This window comes from Streptopelia decaocto (genome assembly GCF_964273445.1).
Source record: "Streptopelia decaocto genome assembly, chromosome: 2".
Lineage (NCBI taxonomy): Eukaryota > Metazoa > Chordata > Aves > Columbiformes > Columbidae > Streptopelia > Streptopelia decaocto.
In genome coordinates, this window is record NC_138655.1 from 141255188 (window position 1) to 141274606 (window position 19419).

The 19419-nt window shown below is 42.2% G+C and overlaps 1 protein-coding gene across 4 annotated transcripts in view; it reads right to left on the reverse strand.

The window, feature by feature from the left end:
• Positions 1–19419, reverse strand: part of FAM171A1 (family with sequence similarity 171 member A1) — an 89911-nt gene that overhangs the window by 34521 nt on the left and 35971 nt on the right. For 2 of the 4 annotated variants that reach the window (XM_082045112.1, XM_082045111.1), the window contains exon 2: positions 1419–1646. The exons of 1 other annotated variant lie outside the window; for it this stretch is intronic. In XM_082045112.1, coding sequence (XP_081901238.1) covers positions 1419–1646 — 228 coding nt within the window. Of the gene's footprint in view, positions 1–1391; positions 1647–19419 lie in introns of those variants that run through there. One more of the 4 variants, XM_082045114.1, reaches the window with a different exon arrangement.

The following is a 19419-nucleotide window of genomic DNA, read 5'->3' on the forward strand; positions in this document are numbered from 1 at the left end:
GAACAGTCACGGAGCAATTATGGTTGGAAGAGACCTCTGGAGGTCACCTGCTCCAACCAAGCAGTTGAGTTTTGAATATCTTTGAAGATGGAGACTTTGCAATCTTTCTGGACACCCTGCTCCAATATTTGAGCACTACTGCTGTAAAAATATCATTCCCTTTTATTTATTTGAAACTCTCCTTGCAGCAACTCATTTCAGTTTCTTCTTTTTCTTTCACTATGCACCTAAGAGCCTGGCTTTGCCTCCACTATAGCTCAAGTAAGTAGCTGGAAAACATGGCAGAATATGGTAGAGAAAATATGGAATAAGTCAGAGTATTTTATCTGAAGCAAGCAGATGCAGATAAGTAAACAGCATGTTGAAATGCCTAAGGCATAATTCTGGGTTTGAAGAGATGCAAGTTCCTTTCCCCATCTGAAAATACATACACATTCACTGCTTGACCTTGTGGCAAGTCATACAGTCCCTCTGGCTATATTGATAATAAATAAAATGAAGCCAACGCATGGGATTGAACACTGCACTGTGATCATTTATACTATTTAAACATAAGTGCACCTAAAACCTTGCATGGATTTGGCCTGGGCTAATCATCAAATCTGAGGTAATATGTAGGTGTGATGTGGGTATAATATGAGCCTGAGACCATTCCCAAACTATTCGGACACTAATTGTGGCTGAGGGTTAGAGAAAAGGCAGAAGAAAACTGGGGATGTAACCTTCATCTAAATACCACATCTCACGGGCCGAAAGCCACCCTCAATCTATTTAGCAGTACAGAAACAGTCTTTGTGACTCAGTTTTCCCTCCTGTACAACTAATGTAAAGTCTCCCACTTCCCATAAAATTTTGAGGACTTCTCATGAAAACTAACATGCAAGTATTACTGTTATATTTGTTTGCCTGGGGAAGAAACAAACTATGCTATTGAAGTTAGAAAAATTCCTTACATCTGGATAACATAACTGCAGTTTAAAACAGTCCTATTAACATGGCCAAGAACTGAAAGGCCTGGACTTTCCTTGTACACTACAGTCTACGGTGCAGCAGTTGTTGTTACACCTTGAGAGAGAAATGAATGAGTACATCATAGCTGCTGAAACAAAGCACTAGCAAACAGAGTTCCCGTTAAGAAAAACATCTGATACAGATTTTATTTTCTGTGGAGCTGTAAGAGCACCAACAGTTGTTAGAAAACTGACATAGCACTGTATCAAGGACAGCCAGGAACAGAGCGAATCCCTGCACAGCCCTGATGACAGAGTTTAACTGAGGAAGAAACTTTGGTTGTTTTGAAACAGACAGATGTTCTTCCTCCCACCCAGGATCGCGAGCATTAAAACACATCATACAAAACTGTGTAACTTCTTTTAGATGCAAAGTCTTACCTCAGAACAAAAATAAAGATCTCTTACCAGGCAATCTTACAGGTTTCCATGGTGCAGAATTTGGCACATAGGCATGTTTACTAGCAGTCACTATCAGCTGATTGCCCAATTTATACTGAAACTTGAGGAAGGCAGTGCCATCTGTTCCTGAGGTTCCAGATGCAATGGAGATCTGGTTGGTAAAAATCTCAATGAAGGCTTCAGTTACTGGCTGATGTGTGCTGGCATCGCTTACGTGGACCTTCAGCGTTACTTCTGTAATGACAAACAACCACAGCAATTATCATCTAAAAAGCTTCTGCAGGAGGCAGCAGTCAGAACATGCTGGCACACCAATGACCAGAAAGACACAGAGCTCACTGCTAATCTCTGACACTTTGGTGCCAAATACCTCTTGTCCTGGCCTGCAGTTCTCCATTTTGGGTAGTCAGTCTACAGAGACACTGCAGATTCTTCCACAAGCCAGACCAGGCCCTGAATTATTGCCCTACTGCTAACTGCAGCTGTGGAGGCATCTATATTCCACCCATGACCCACACATACCTGGGCAGCACATCACTAGGTGCAGGTAATATTCCCTTTAATGAGCAACGTGTCAGCCTCACAATAGTATCACAATTCTAAATGCTATCAAACATCACGTATTAGCCATGGGTGGCACAGCACCATAACTCTCTGTGAGGTCCCTGCCTTGCTATGTGCCCTCACCCCCTTCTCTCTTTGTGTAGCAGAGGAACAGGGGAAATCTGCTGTCATGGAAGCCCAGGATGAAAGTGGGCAATGGAGTGGGCTGTGTTACAGTCAGAGATAGGAGAGATTGCCCCAGTGGGCACAGGACTTCCCTGGTGATGTCTAACCAAGACAGTGAAATCTCACGGGATCAGGTCCTTGTCCTCAAAGCACAGGATGACCAGGTGGGAAGCAGAGCTCTAGCAGCGAGGAAGAGAGGAAAACGCCCCCTCTGGCCTACCCGTTCACTGGCCCTTTTTCCAAAGGGGCAAAAATGTCACAGCCCCTAGTGATATCTGCTTGTCAACCCTGGCACAACTGTGTCACCTGTCCCCACATAACACTGGTGGCTATGAGGAGCAAAGTAGTGACGGCTAAGGCAGGCAGGAGAATCATACGTCTTGCAGACTTGCAGTCAGAAGCCAACACAATGGACTACATTTTCCTTGAGTAATTTGCCATTTTTCCAGAAACTAATCACTTGTTTAAATGTTTCCAGATGTACAATATTTGTCCACCCTGGGGCACTCCTATGACTAAACCATGCATTGTGTCACCAGGCTTTTGTTACATAAAGTGGGGTGGCTTGTGCAAGACAGTCCCTCTGGAAGGCATTCCTCCACATCTACGATTATTTTTCTGCCCCTCCAATAGTTCCTGTGCTTCATGCTCTAAAGTAGCAGCTGTTGTCATGCAATGCTGTGTTGAAAAGACCCAGCAATGGTCCAATGCCTCCACCAAGCCACTCCTTGGATTTTTTCATTTACAGTAATCTCATTCTCCTAAATGAGTACCTACCTCCCTTTTTTCTCTCCTGCTCTCTCCTTTCTCTTGTTCTTGCCCTTGTCTTTGGAAATCCTGCTGTTCTTGCATGAAATCCCCTACCTCAGCTTACTCCATTCCCCAAGGTGGTAGAGGATATTTTGCAAACTCCCTTTTTGTGCCAGGGGAATTCAGCTGCTAACAAGCAAGATGCTCACACTCCATGTGCAACTCATTTCTTCATGTGTTGCCCCGAAAACAGAGCATGATCTCCTCTTCATATTTATTTAAAAACAATACGTTAGTTTCTATACAATAGCACAGGTAATACAGTCCTGTTATATTACTACCGTGCATTAGGATTGTAAGAACTTATTTTGGTGTAAGCAAGAGCCAGCAAGACATAACACCAAGAAGAACAACAAATTTCAACAGTCAAATGACACAACTGATTATGCTGAGAAACATACTGTAACCATATAAAATTTTAAAAGGATGTCAAGATCTAATACAAAAATATCAGCACCTCTGTCCTAAGGGCATTTCAGCCAGAAAGATATCAGGACCTTTTATAAATGGAGACCTTCTGTCTGAATCCCACAGTACAGAAAATAAAAATATCAGGCAACCCTGAACAAAAACCCCATTAGAGAAATTAATCATCATTGCAGACCTCATTTAGAACTTGGCAATGGAGGATGCCAATTTAGAGGGGATCAGCATGAAATACATTCTGGCTATTAAAGATTCTGGACTTGTTCCCAGTTTTGCATTTAGTAGTCAAAGAAAACAACGTATATTGAAAAACAGTGTCCATACGCTCTGCTGTGCACGTACAGAATACTTCCTAAGAAACCTTGCCTTGACCACCAAGCAACTTGTGAAATCCTGTGCACATGAAAGGAAGCCGCATTAATTAAAGGAGGAACACATATGTATTTATGTATTTACAAACCACACATGTATTCACAAACGTGAGGGCAAAAAGCATTGTAACTTTTTATTTTCAAAATGTGCAGGGACAATATGCTTAGATCCAAAGCCAGATAGCTGTGATGTTAATGTTTCCCACTTTGAATTGCCCAGCAAAGAATACTGAAGAACAGATGCGGTTAAGAATAATGGGTCATGCATTAAAGAAAAAGCAAGGAAACGGGACAAACTGAACATTGTGGTTAGCAGTTTCAGTAACATGAAAGTTTAGCCTTTTCTAAAACAACCACATATAAGAAGGAACCAAGGAGGTCTGGAATATTAAATACTAATCAGGAAGAGGGTAAGAAAACAACAGAAGTATAAAATCTATTTAATTCCTTATAGACATCCAAAATTCTAGAATAGAGACTACTTGTAAAATTGACTGATAAACAAAGTTTTCCCTGTATACACAAATCTAGCTCTCTCTTTCCAAACAAGAGAGCTAGCCATGGGTATCTCCAGTAGGAAATTCCTTTATTCTTCACTCTATAGCTATATAAGGGCTTCTGTCTGTGTCCTTCTCTCTTTCTGATAAGGAAGGATAAGGGTTTCCAAAATCCTGGTGCCAAGCGGAAACGCCAAAGGCCATCACCCAAGGTGGAACACTGGTGTCCTGAAAGGCAACAGACTGGAACTGCTCTTCCAAACCACAGTCCCTAGGTCAGACACTGGGCTTTTTTTTCTCCTTCTTTTTAATACTTGTTTTTTTCCCTGAGAAGACAGAGAAAATCCTAGCAGCCTGAACAACCCTAATTCCTTTTCATGCGCTATCTTCCCTGACATCCGTGTGAAATGTATACAACTTGCCTAATTCAGGGCTTTCTCCCACGCAACAGCTCCTTTTTCTTCTTATCTAATACAGCAGTGAAGTCATAAACACTAAACCTGCATTATCACAGTCATTTCCACAGCAACAGAACGATTACAAGCTTTAAACTGGAGAGAACAATCTACAAAGAGAGACTACTACGAAAATTTAAAGCTATACAATAAGTTTCAGAATTGTTAGGAGATATTCAGGCACTTCTTGAGGAACAGGAGGACAGAAGAAGGGAAAGAAGCAGAGTAAGGAGAGCAAGTGATCCAAGACCAGTGTGACCTCAAATTAATAGGGAGGTCTTAGACCAAAGCATTAGGTATACTAAAAGAAGTATTTAATTAGAAAAAGCTGCTTAGAAGACTCATTAATAGTTAAGGAATAAAGTCTTTAAAATATCTGGCAAACGTTTTAGTTTGTATTCTCAACAAAACAGTGGAGATCAAGATTATTCTTGAGTTTTACAGCCTACCACAGCAAGGAGCTCACACAGTATTAAAGACATGTGGACTCAGAGAGGGAAGGATATCTGCAGTGAGTGGGGAAGACAATGGAGGCAGGGAACCAAAAGCACCGCAGATGAACACAGAGAATGTGAACTGATAAAGAGAAGCATGCTTCATTTTTCCACAGATTTGTGATACTGTTGTGCTTTCTATTACTTACTACAGTGGGAATATTCATTTACTAAGTTCTGAAAGAGCAACGCAGGTGGGCACAGGTAGGGCCAGACTAATCTGTCTGCACCACTAGCGTGTGCCCTGCTACTGTTTTCCTACAGGAATGTTCCATGTCCAAAGCAAGAGCTACTTACATTAACAGCTGATTTCCAGGACATAAGCCATGGGCAAAGATACCCTCTCTGGATGGGCACAAAGACTGTCCCTATCTGAAGGCGCAGCTAGGAATGGGGCTGCTTGCAAATGTTAAATAGTGGAAGCCACCTGGGAAACCCCGCAAGCCTGGCTTTGAGAATCCCAAAGCTAAGTGGGAAAAGGATGTTAGTGGGAAAACAGCAAATACAGGGTTACATTCCACAAAGATATCAAGGTTGCTGTATGTGTATGCTCAAGCAAGTAAGTCTAGTCTAAATCTCTTATATTCCTTTGTCTTATTTCAGCAGTCACATCTCTTTTTCAAAAAAGCACAAACCAAAACTTCCAGTTACAGTGAAAACAGCTGCTTAAGTGTAACTCCCTCCCAGTTTTCTAGTACTAAATTTATTGTCAGCTATATAAAAACCCCTAGTATCTCCAAGGTCATAATTTGGGAAAGTGAAATTAAAAAAAGACAAAAAAAGCCCTTGCATGTTAGTGTTCCAGTCCAGAATCCCATCTGTCTTCTTAATCTGATTTTTGAAATTTTACTAAGTCTAAACTTTCTCTGAGCAATCCTTCCTGTGCCATCTGCTTTATGAGCCGTGCTGCCTCCTCTGAACTGCAAGTAACCTTAAGACAACTATTTCTGCAGTTGCAACCCCTCTTCTTAGACTCACAACTGCTTATTATATTGCTGTTAACTCCCAGTTTGGGAACTGTTTCCTTCAGAGCTGGTACCACCAGCACTGTCTGCTATAACCAAACTCCCGAAAAGTGAAAAGCACTGTTTTTTGTTGTTGTTTTGCTGTTTGTTTTGTTTTGTTACATCGCAAGAAAGACCCTGAGCAATCTGACTGATGGCACATTATTAGATCTCAAATACTGAAATAAACAGAGAAAAGTTATGACACAGATTGGAAGTCAAAGATTACAATCTTCTTTAGGTCCCAATCCTGCAGTTCAGTTTCTGTGCACACGCCCGTGTCAGGCAGACTCCCGCTGACGTCTGCTGTACAGATGATCTCTTTTGGGAACAGGCTGACACAGGCAGCCATTATCACTTATCTTTTCCTCTGGGGGTCCCCTATCCATGGACAATGTCAGGATATTGCCAAAGAAAGAGATATTTAAATTATCTAGGTTTTGATTAGAGAAAGAAAACTTCCTGCTCATTTAAAAAATGCCATTATGAACTTTATTTAAAATAAAATTGTGTTTTCCGCTCTGAGCTTACTGGCAACATGCCTGGTTTTGAATCCTACATGCCAAGTGGATAAGCCTTTCTGCCTCTTAACCTTTTGCCCATGTGCGAGGTCACCCCTCAGCCAAACAATAGGACTTTCATTTATCTAAAGGAAAACATTTTCGTAGAAAAAGGAGTGTTCCTGAGCCCCTAGCCACAGATGCCAATTCAAGCATTTACATATTGTTGTATCTTTCTAATGTACTGCATCAAGAAGGCTCTACTGACAACCAAGCCACGAAATAGTAGCAGAGTAAGGTTATATGAACAAAAAACCAGAATTGCGTATGTAAAATCCCTCCAGAAACACACAAACTCTAGTCTTCAATGATGTGGTCACCTGAAAAGTAAGTTCACATGTACCACCTCAAATGGCAAACTAAGTGTGCTTGCAGAAGATTCACAGCGAGGAGGATGACATCCTCTGTTCAGAACGGACTCTTCCACATTACAGGAAAACCAGCAGTGCTGCACAGCCATCCCCTCCACCACCGGTGACCAGTGTCTCAACTGGGGTGAGTGTCTGACACCGACTTCCAGGGAACCCGCCCACACAGAGGGCGGGATGCAGGAGGTCTGCTTCTGCTTGTCACTCGTTCAGCCATTCTCAACACTACACCAGGCCTGCTGCAGTCCCAGGCATCGAGCAGAAAGATCCTCACTTCTGTCTACAGCACTGGTCACACCTCCAGTAAGGACAACACAACAGGGCTTGGTTCTGAAGCCCAGACTTCAAGGATTTAGAAAGCAGAGGGGTTCAGAGACGAGCCACATAAAAACCCAGGGGACAGGGAAGCAGCCTTGGGACCTGCTGTCTGAAGAACTCGTCCTCTTTGGTTATTGCGAGAGAAGGCTGGATCACTGTGTGTTAACAGGGAGACTGCAAAAAAAGTCAGCTGAGGACCTCTAGTCTTGCTGACAGAGGTACAGTATGACCCAACAGTTGCACACTGAACTTCAGCAAATTCAGGTGTCATTTCTTAGCAACCAGAGCACAGCTTACTAGATGGCAGATTCACTTGTACTGACAGACTATGGGAATATATATATTTTTAAGTAGCTTTTAGTGCTAGGTGCTTAATTAAGGTTTACAACTAATGTTTAATTATGGAATTAATAGAATTAGTGTTTGATTCTGTAACGTTCATGAAGCCAAACCAAATGGTTGTCTGCGGTGTTTTTTTTTTAGCACTGCAATCTGGATTTGCTAAACACTTTTCTGCTTTACAGGTCATGGAGAAGACTATCATTATGGTCTTCTGCACACTCTGAGTACTTGTAGTGTGATGACTATAATTAACTCTCACACCTCGGAAGCCAAGGAGGAACTTTTGTCCCCCAAATGCACAACCGACTGTGATATCTGAGTTTCTCTTTTACCCTCCTTTGCTCTTCCTCAGAAACAGTAGAGATCTGATGCAACAGGAGGTGCATAATCCAGTCTCTTTGCTGGTGTGGAGAAGACCCCTGTGATGCCCAATTGATGCATCGTGCTCACCGCATCTCAGCGGACACGCGGGATCCAAGGTTGTAGAGAAAGTGGCTGCTCTCAGGTGGCACTTGAAGCTTTTCTGCCCTTCCCTGCAGCATAGTTTGATCCAACTGCATTTCTCATCTAACACTCCTAGCCACTGCAAGTGCCTCAGGCATTGCTGGCACAGTCGCTGGTTCCTCTAGTGCACAAGAATTTTAATTTCCAGAGGGCTGAAATGGTTTAGCTTAGCTAAAATAATTAAACTCAATCCTCAGTATTCAAATAAAGCACAGTCTTCTGTGACATGAAGGTCAGACAGGTGCCCTACTTGCCTCTTTAGGTTTAAAATCTATCAAACAAAGCAACTGAAAACTAAAATGATAAATACGTTAGTTTATCTCAAAATACGTTATTTCACAGCGATAATACACACAAATTTTAATAAAATGTCACAAAAGGACCTTTAGCATAACAACCAGAGCAATTTGTGCCACCTCCAGTGACAACCAGGCTACTATACAACCTTGTACTCAAGAGGGAGGGAGGGTCAGTTAAAGGATAATAAAATTAAGACATTCATATCACGCAACTGTCCGACATTTAAAAGAAGTTTTGCATATCCTGACCTGCCAGAGCCTAAAGCATTACCAACAAAATTAATTTCTTGAAAAAAAAAGGTAGGAATTTGCTTTAATTAAAAAAGTGAGAGCTATATGCATAATGCCCAGATGAGACTCTGATACCCTATTGTTAAGTGATTAAACAAGCATTTATAATTAACTTGAAACTCACACGGCTATGAAACTCATGAATAGCAATAGTTGCATTAACAGGTCTGCCTTTGATCTCTACAGGAACTGTGCATGACACAAACTAATTTAATTTTCAAACCTTGTATTTTAGACATGGAATTATATAAAGATACTGTCACAGAGCGCAGATGGAAGTTGAGTTTCAAAGCTTTAGCTTGCCACACGCATAATGCATTCTTTGCAAGACATGAAAAAGTAATCTCTGCTTAAAACTCTCATTTTTTTTTTTCCTAATGGAGTCCTTGGAAACTCTGTTTGGAGATCAAAATGGAATGAAAAGTTAATGCATCAATATTTTTCAGTTGCTGAGCATTAGGGTTCTCCATTGACTCAAAACGACCGCAGCTGATTCTGCAACATCAGCTCTGAGGATAACAACACACAGCTCAGCCACGCACAGCTCACGGGGGTTTTAAGCCAACCTTATGCCTGCTGCATCACCGGTGTAGGCTGGGGAAGGGCAGAAAGGGAAGCTTGGATTTGCTTAGCCACGAATGGATGTGCTACATTTTCTTGGAACAACTTTTTCCCATCTCTATTAATAACAGTATGCATCTGATGAAAGCAATTTAAAGCAGATGTATTCCATGTTTAAATGAACCAGTGTATGTGCAAAGGGGCAGGGAGGAGACAAGCACTTTTTTTGCTTACTTCCAATAGCTTTAATCTCAGGTTTAATCCCTACTTATTTCCAAAACCTGTTCTGAAAGCAAAGCTAGATGTCACTTTGGAAGAGTGTATTTTTATGTGAGCTGTTTGCCTTTTTTTAAACAAGCTACTGTAACAAATTAAAACAAACCCAACTCAAGTGACTCTCTACATACCCAGAGCAGTAAATCGACTTTCATTTTCATCCGTGTAATCCACTGATTTGAGCTAATGCAGGTACAGAGGCAAATTCTCATATTAAAATTTTATCTAGGCACTTTCATGTTCTCTTTTTTCAAATAACTAAACAGCCAATTTATATTCCCCTCACTCCTTGAGGAGGTTATCCCCAGCTGGCAGACAGCAAAATTAAGCATAGGTGAAGCTACACGTGGTGACAACCTCACTCCTCCAGCTGCAGCAGAGAGCTCTGTGGGCTGATGAGGAGCTCAGCACTGCTGCTCAGCTACTCCCAGGCAAAACCAGGAGCAGCCCTTTCCCTCCACCTCCATGGCCTGGCTCTGGACTCCTGCTCCTTCTCCTGCGCTGCTCTGTGGCTCCTTGGACCTGTGACCATGCTGGTTCCATTAACTGACCCAGCACAGCACCAGCCTAAGAAAATGAATGGCTTGTTGCCAGGTTATCAGGTTGAACTGCTGAAGTGCCACAGCCCGAAGTGCCAAAATCAGCAGAACGGGCAGGTGTGGGGGTGGAGAGCCATGAAGTCTTCTGGCCAAGTGCAACACTGGTGGAGGAAAAGAGAGGAACCGGGCCAATCCCAGCTGGTTCACAGGCAATTAGGTCAGCTCGGCTGTACTACCCAACCACAGCGCGGGAGTTCTCCTCAAGTAACTGCACCCCTATGGTCACTTTGGATGGGCGCCCGTCCCTCTCCAGGCTTATACAAACCTTAGGTCAGCATTTGACATGAACACTTGTGGTCAACCTTTATTCTGCATTAATCCCAAATAACTGAAGGTTGGCCACATCCTGACGACAGTCCTTCCAGCACCACAGCAGCCAAATCTCCAGCTCCACAAAGGGAGAATGCTGTGACAGTGCCAGGGAAGGGGATGATTTGCAGCAGTCAGGACTTTCACACGGGCATTACACAGGGTTTACAACCACTCTCGAATACCCAAAAGCCTCTACAGCCACAGTTGGTATTTGCGTCTGGGTGGAGGGAGGAGATTGCTGCTGATTTCTCCTAACCCTAAAAAGCATGCTTTCCTTAGCATCTCTACATGACAGCGGCTGTGACCTCCGTCTTCTCCTCACTATAGCACTAGGATTAATCACCCCCCAATGTGTCTACACCGAAACTTTCTTACCGTCCAAAAATTTTTATTATAATTCCAGGTTTTTGAATTTTTTCTCTTCAAAACAATGTTTACATTTCCTCATTTAGAATAATTAATCTGTGATCTAGGACTTCCTCTAGATAACAAAAACTTCAAATAAAATAGGACCCACTACAGTTCCCTTCATCCTAACACTGTACAGCATCCCCAGCTTGACACACAGCCATTTGTCATTACCCTTTGTTTACTCCTTCATCCAATCTCAGTCATACAGAAGAAGCCTCCTCATCCAAGTCAATTAATTTTTCAATTACTGTTTTTGAACCAGGCTGCTGTACTCTCCATATTTCAGCTATGATGACTGCATATAAATGCAGAGCATAACAACTGACTCAGCGACCAAAACTTGCTTCAGCTTAAATTATCGTAATAGCTATGGTGATCTTAATTCTTGGCAGGAATGTTAGGGAACATTCCTTAACATTCCTTAACATTTTAGGAATGTTAAGATTCCATGAGAAATAAAATTTCTAACAGACAAAAATTATGAATTTTAAAAAATAACTGTCTACACCTCTACACTGGAAGTCAATTATAAGTCAGTTATAATTTCACTTGCAATGTTCAGATTCTTACAAACTCATTTTACATAAAAACACAAAGTTCCAACGACCAGGGTTTTGATATGCTGCTCATCCAGCTTCATTGCTTTCCACAACTGGGAAGAGTACTGGAGCGTGCCTTTGTATTTCTTGGTCACCTTGCAGCTCTGATTCCCTGTGGTGCTTGTCATGGTCCCACAATTACCACTGTAGGTAGGAGACAAAGGTTTTCAACCTGGAGGACCGTGGTCCAGGCTTTGGGAATGCGTGAAAGGGACTTGGAGAAGCATGTCTGCGTAAGATGCGTGTGTTGTGGTTTTACCCAAGCTAGCAATATAACCACAATAGCCGCTTGCTCACTTCCCCTCCCCACCCCACAAATAAGGGAGAGAATCGAAAGGGAGGGGAGAAATTTGAATTGAGATAAACACAGTTTAATAAAATAACAAAATATGAATACACTACTAGTAAATATATAATCTAAAAAAGAAATAGAATAGAATTTAAAATAAATGATACTCAACCCAGGTCCTCATGAACTCCATCCACAGCAAGCAGCAGCACCTGGTCCTGATCAGCCAACCCCGGAGAGAAAAAAGAGAAAAAGGCAGAAAGGCCCAGAGGCCTCTGCAAAACGGCAGGATGGCAAACGGCGGAACTAAAGAAAGTCCCCAAAAGAACTCCCTGAACAGGTCTTTGTCCCGGCTCCAACAAAAAGAGAGAAGAGAGAAAGCAGAAGATCTCTTGAAATATGAAGCATGATGCTAATGGCACGGAATTTTCTTATTGATCAGTCTGGCTGTCAGTCAAGCTCTGCGCCATCTGTGTCCCCCTTACTAGCCATCTCACACCTCTGGGCAGAGTGCTCGGAGTGTCCTTGGCTCTCAGACCAGAGCAATTAAAAACATTAACTCTGCCCTGGGGTGTTATCTTCTTGTTCTCAAACTAAATTCAAACAATGACTGTGGTAGCTATGAAAGGTTTCTAACTGCACGAAGAAAATTAAGTCGTTTTCAGTCAAATCAGCACAATGTGTAATTGCCTGCCTAGGGGGAACCTGAAGGGGCGGGCACTCTGCTGAAGGACTCCTGGGGTTCACAAATTAAAATACTGAAAACCCAACAAACTACAGCAGAAATGGCTGATCAAACAAATCAATGAGTTATCTGTTCTCTTTAGAGATAATTCTGAATGTAAAGTGCTGTGACTGGCAAACGAATGATGGAAGACACCTCAGAGGAGATGGGCAAGGGTGACCTGGCCTGGAGCTCAGGGAATAATGCAGGGTGTGACTGTCCACAGCTGCTGCAAACAGAGCTGACCTCATCTCCACACAAATGGGACCTGAGGATGGCCTTTGTTTTTGACTCAACTGACATAGCTGTTGATCTATCAGCTGACTCACCACACTGAGTAGATCAAATCTTTCTCACTAGATCTCTGAAAGAGGGAGAATGTTCCCTAGACCAGCATGGGGAGTGGGTGTATATGTGGCTCAGCTTGGCATAGAGTATAAAAACTGAACAACTAACAACAGAAATAAAATTGAAGAGAACAATGGGCTTGAGCTGGTTTCAAGCCAAATATTCCTCCTCAGTGGCTGGTGATGCCCAGCATTGTGATGGTGAGCATGTTATAGAGACCAGCAACAGGTATCACACACCGGTGTTGTAATTGAACTGTTATTGCCATTTCTGTATTTCCTATTTGCTGAGTGCAAATTACATTGGTATTGTGATTTCGATGTATTTATTATCACTGTGCTACATCAAAAATCCTATGCAACAATAAATATCTTCAAATCAGTATACTGCATATTAAACATGATACCCTCCATGTGTGGCATACCTGGAAGAGCCCAGTCAGTGAGTACAGGACTCTGATAAATGCTCGTATTATTTACCAGTTTATCCATTTGAGAACAGAAAAAGTTGATTGCTCACACTCAGCCATAAACTCATTTTAGATATTTATATCTGCAAACATCACTCTGCTTAATCTCTCTCTCTCACAGCACAGGATCCCTCAGATTCTTTCATTTAATCTCTTCCGTTCCTCATACTCATGATGCAAAACACACATTACTATTTAAAAGTAACACTATCAAGAAGGGCTGCTGGCATTCTTACTTTGACAAATACATCCACTTCCCCATTAACAAGCAGATACACAGAGCTGAAAACATCTCACCAGCACTCTGCTTCCTAGGCGCAGGCAGCAACATGAATATTTTGTAGGCCATTTAGTCTACGGATTAAAAGAGCATTTTAAAGTAGTATGCTGGCTTAAACAAACAGCTGTATGTTTGGTAAGTAATTGACTGCGTACAAGCGATGTTTAAAGGGGAAGCAGGAGGCAGGAATTTCTAATTAACCAAATCATACAGACATTAAACATACATACCTGCACACATATATGTATACTAAATTAAACTGAAAATACAAGGTACAGCTAATCATACTAAAAATGTCATGTTTCCTTGACACTATCAGTCCATATCACTGCCCTGAAACCCATTCTTGAAGTTAAGAGAATATGTATTTCATGCAGGGATATAATATAGTGCTTGCTTGTTTGCAATTCTGTTTTCACATTCACAAAGGAACTGCTAGGAAAAGCAACAGTATACAAGAGTTAACCAATATTTTAAAAGAACTAGTCCAATAAATGAGAAACCTATCCTACCCTATTTAGTCATAAATACAATTCCAGTGAGTATTACTGGAGTGATAACTACCTTGTAAATACGTAAAACAGAGATACAGAATCCTCATCTTACCTTCTGAAATTTAACAGCTTTAGGAAATCTATAACTATCAATTTTTAGCAATACATTCAGTATCTGTTTCATGCTACATATTATTTTATTTGACATCCACTTCTATGAACTACTATACACTTAATTTTAAAGTTCAGATAATTTTAACACGTCCTGGTATCTGGGAAATTAACATTTTGCAATATAAAAATAAGGTACTCTTCCTGCTTTGCTGAGCATATGTTCTAAATCAAAACAGCTCTTCACTCTTTTCCCTTCTTCACATTAAGCCCTGGTAAAAGACCTAAATACATAACCCAATGGATGTGTGTGTGCATGCACACACTCATAACTCAGACCAAGCAGTTTTACAAGAAAGCTGATGTGTTTATTTCAGCAACTGGTCTAATACCACACAAGTGGCCACTTGTTCTCTTGAGGTTACAAAATTACCTACGGGAAGAGTAAGAGGAGGGCAGATTGCTATTATTGCTCAAAGCCAGCCCAAATTCCCAGGCATCCTTGTGCTACTGTACTAGCACAACAAAGACGTGAGCCATCAGGTGGCAGAGCACAACATACGTCATTTTAAAGAGCATACAAGGTAGAGAGGCTGGGAGATCCAGCAGCACTCATCCAGTAGGAACTGGATGTCTACTCTAAGGATGCTGATGGTCAGCTGAGTTGCCTTAGATGTTTACAGAGAGGAAAGGACTTAGGGTCCACCGCTCCAGTACAGTATCAGCCAATGCAGCACAGCAAAACCGTGTTAGTTATTCTACATAGTTACAACAAAATTATACAGGCACACTAACATCCCCTTCCCACATATGTGTGGATACAGGAGATACAAAATAACTAAAAATCAAATTACCTTAAATGGCAACGCAAAACCGCACAGCTGCAGATTCAAGTTTATCCCAGAAACGGCTGAGTTACACTAATGCCAAGATGTTCAATGTGAGCAAGGATTTTAACTTCAGCTTTGGACCATTCAAGCAGATACCCCCATCTGAGTGGGTAGTCACAAAGTGTGGCAAGTAACAATCATTAATAGCTAATGTGAATGAAACAACCTTTAATATTTGAAATTTAAGCTAATCTTCCTGGCCATTAAATGAATATTAAAATTGGGCTGAAATTATTTTGTGGTTATAGTCACATGGACCACAAAATCCTTGGGATCATAAATCACACATATAATGCAAGATAATACCTCAGTTTAGACACTCATAGTGTAAAGACACTAATTTAAAATGTGGTGATTCTTACGTTACCTGTAGTACCAATGCCAAGCAAAATACATTTAATATACTTTTAAATGGGTATGCTTACGTATAAAATATTGCTGTCTACTTTGGGGCCTGTTTTTGAAATTCATTTTTGTTACTGTCATGTTAAAACTGCAGTGAGGTAGGTGGAATTTCTTAAAATCTCTTTTTGAACTTGGAACCTCAGCAAAAATTATTTTCTAGAGCCACTGCTTTAATTCCCTTAGCAGAAAGGACTTCTTGAAAATCAAATGGATACCTGTGAAGCATAAAGGGGGAGATTTCATGATTCACTTAGGGATGCAGTGCTAAACTTGCTGTCAACACAGACAGTGGCAGGAGCAGATGGCTTTGTAGGCCGTAAGTTACTTTTGCACCATGCCTATCCTTTCCCACAAACTAGAGGGGTTTCCTGGCAAAATGCCCTGGGGGCTGCCTGTTACATGAGCCATAACAAAGCCTGGACTCTGAAGAAGTGGCCTTGGCCTTGATAGTTCTCTCGTTTCTGCCGCCCAGGCTACATCAGAGGGCATGGCCTTTTAGTACCTAAAAGGGGCCTACAAGAAGGATTGGGACAGACTTTTTAGCAGGGCCTGTTGCAATAGTACAAGGGGTGATGGTTTTAAACTAAAGGAGAGGAGATGCAGGGTAGACACGAGGAAGAAATTTTTTACAATGAGAGTGGTGAAACACTGAAACGAGTGCCCCAGAGAGGTGGTAAATGCCCCATCCCTGGAGACATTCAAGGCCGGGCTGGATGGGGCTCTGAGCAACCTGATCTAGTTGAAGATGTCCTTGCTCGTTGCAGGGGGGCTGGACTAGAAGACCTTTAAAAGTCTCTTCCAACCCAAACTATTATATGGTTCTACAGGGAAAATGTCTGTGAATGGCAGCTGTACTCTAGGCCAGGAAGCCTCTCAGGCAGCAGAGCAGCTGCAAAGCATCACCCCCAGCCCAGGTTCCTGGCAGAGAGTAAGAAGGTGCTCCAGGCTGATGGTCTCACCAGGAGTCCTGGTCTGGGTTATTTTCCACTCTTCTACTGAAGCCTCATTTGGCTTAAAACCACCATCTCTTTGGCCTGATGAGCTACTGCTGAAATAACTCAGACAAGACGACAAGATGTGTTTAGTACCTCAGTTATGAATTTTCAGAGCTCTTTGTCAAACACTTTGCTTCATATTTATGTACCTTTGACCTGCTGTCCTCCCACTCCAAGACTCCATCACTTACTAATAGACATTTTTTTACAAAGGAAAAAGAGAAAGCTCTGCTAGATGAAAATTCAATCAAGTGATTAAGTTTAAAAACCTGAAATAAATGCATTACACTAGAGCGATATGTCTTGTTTAAGCTTCATTTTGTTTAAGTAGCAATGACAGCAAATATGTTTAAATAGTAGACCTGCCACAGTTTAAAAAAATAACTAAAAAAAGCCCCAAAGCCACAACAAAACACATATACTTTACTTTTGGCTTTCTCTGCAAAAGTTTGTGTCAAACCATCCCAAGTTTCACATGAGATCACACCAATCTGCAGAGAAAAACAGACGTTCATCCTACAAAGTGCACAGAAATTTGAAATAGCCTTTTAAATTAAGGCTGCTCGATTTTCAACAGTGCCACTGCAACTCTTGCTACTTTGTTCCCAAAAAGAGTCCTCTTGAAAATATCCATCCTTTTTAGATCCAGGCAAGCTGCTTTCAGCAAGTGTAGCAGCTCAGTTCTTAACCTACAAAACCCTCTTCCCAAATCAATTAAAGCCAAAGTTAAAAGAAGCCCAAAAAAATCATATAGCACAGTATTTTGAATATCTGGAATGCGGTATGATGATGAAGAGCAGTGGGAAGGCCTCTTGGTACACCACAGTCCTGGAGCTCCTACATCTAGGGCGAGGAAACATAGGTTCTAATAGACTCAAAGCAAAAGCAGCATCTTCCTCTAGACCATGGCACAGGCCCTGCTTGCTCATACACCCATCGTTCTGCTTTCTTTACCTGCCAAGTTCTTCAGGACCGAGGTGTAAGGCAGCAGAGGCAGCACACAGATGTGTTCCCCCTGGACTGCAAAGAGCAGATGGGCTTTCTGAGTGCTCTGCTGGGGGCCTGCCCCATCCCCCATCCCTGGACCTACACGCTTCACTAACATCAGCCAACGTTCACTCCTCTTCCAGCAGGTCCACCCCAGATACTGCCAACATCTGCTGTGGGTCAGAACACCTTGACCTTTTGACTCTCATTTCCCCTTTCTCTTTGGGATCATTTGCTATGTTTTATTTATTACAGCTGCTGGCTGTTCAAGTATAAGGTCCTCCCACACATGTGAGGTTTGTATATGTAAAGTATCATCTCCCCCTGGATGTGGGAGTGTTGGGGGGAAAAAAAAAAAAAGTAAGTTTAGTATTTCAGGCTGCTGCTGCCTTTGATTTGCAACAGGACCACATTACTCCTGCATCCCAAGGCCTGTATGCAGCCGTGCTGTCACGGAGCCATGTTGCAGAACAGGGCAGCTCTGCTCAGCAGCCAGCACACTGTCCTGCAGGTCCACCAGCCTGTTTTGGCATCTTACCTCCCACAGATACCCACCACCATCTCAGGGCTGTCAGCTGGTAAGTGACACCAGGCAAGGGGAGAAAAAACAGTGCAGGGCTCTGCCCTCTCCCTTTGTAGCAGTCAAGACAGGCTTTATGAAACAGCAACACTTCTTTACTCACACATACTCTGATGCTGCTCAGGGGCTGCAGGAATGTTACACCTGTCTCCTCATCCCTCCCTCCTTGCCCCCAGGGCACAGAGGGACTCCTATGAGCACTACCCTCACATCATGGAAGCACCAAAACCAGCAGCATGGTACCCGGGGTGAGGGGAGGTACATTGAACAGCGTGCCTGAAACCACCAGGTCTGCAAAAACACCAACTCCAGTCCCCAGCTGTGGGACCTGGGGAAATTTCTTGGCTCTCAGGTCTGCATGCACTGCCTCAGCTGATCCCAGTCCTGTGCTGGGAGGAGACCTAGGAGTGCTGCCATCCCCTCCAACTTGTTTTCCACAAGATGACATTTTGGAATAGCAGTAAACAATCTGGGTCCCACCCTGATCAGAACTGGAAGGCACACGATGGACCCTTCTCCCCACCCCAAAGCTTTGGCATAGCTTGTGTGACAACACTCAGCACCTGGGGCACTTGCTGCAGTTTACAAGATAAAACCAGAGCAAGTGGCAATGAGAAAGGCATCCAACATGGCACTTGCGAAGATTTCAGTAAACTATAGTTTAAGCAGCTAAGTAAGTGGGAGAAGATGATCTGCACATTGCTTTATGGAAAAAAAAAAAAGTCAAATGGAACAGATTCATCGCTCACAGCAGCGCATGGTGGTAGAGGACATCTATACATCTTTGAAAGACATCAGCAATCGAATATGAAAGCAATACCTAAAGTGAAAACTAGTAAAAACAGCATGCTCAAATGCAAAATGTGTGTCACAGTTGCTTTTTCTGTCCAACCTTAACTCCAAAAATCTTTGTTTTTTTTAATCTTTAAATGTCTACAGATTATGATTTTTTTAAAATTAATTATGTTCCTCACGACCAGGAAATTTTTTGCTACCTTTTACAGAGAAATCTTGTGCTACAGTTTTATTTGAAATGTTCACTGGTACTACAAAGGACAACTACAGGACTCTCTCACTTGCAGGTTAAGCTATGTCAGAAACCGCAAGTTTTAGCAAGTCTGGAAAATGAAGTTTTCCGAGTAGTCTGTATACACCTCCACAACTCCAGAGCCTGCAGGGATTCACACTTCTATGTCACCAGCATACCTT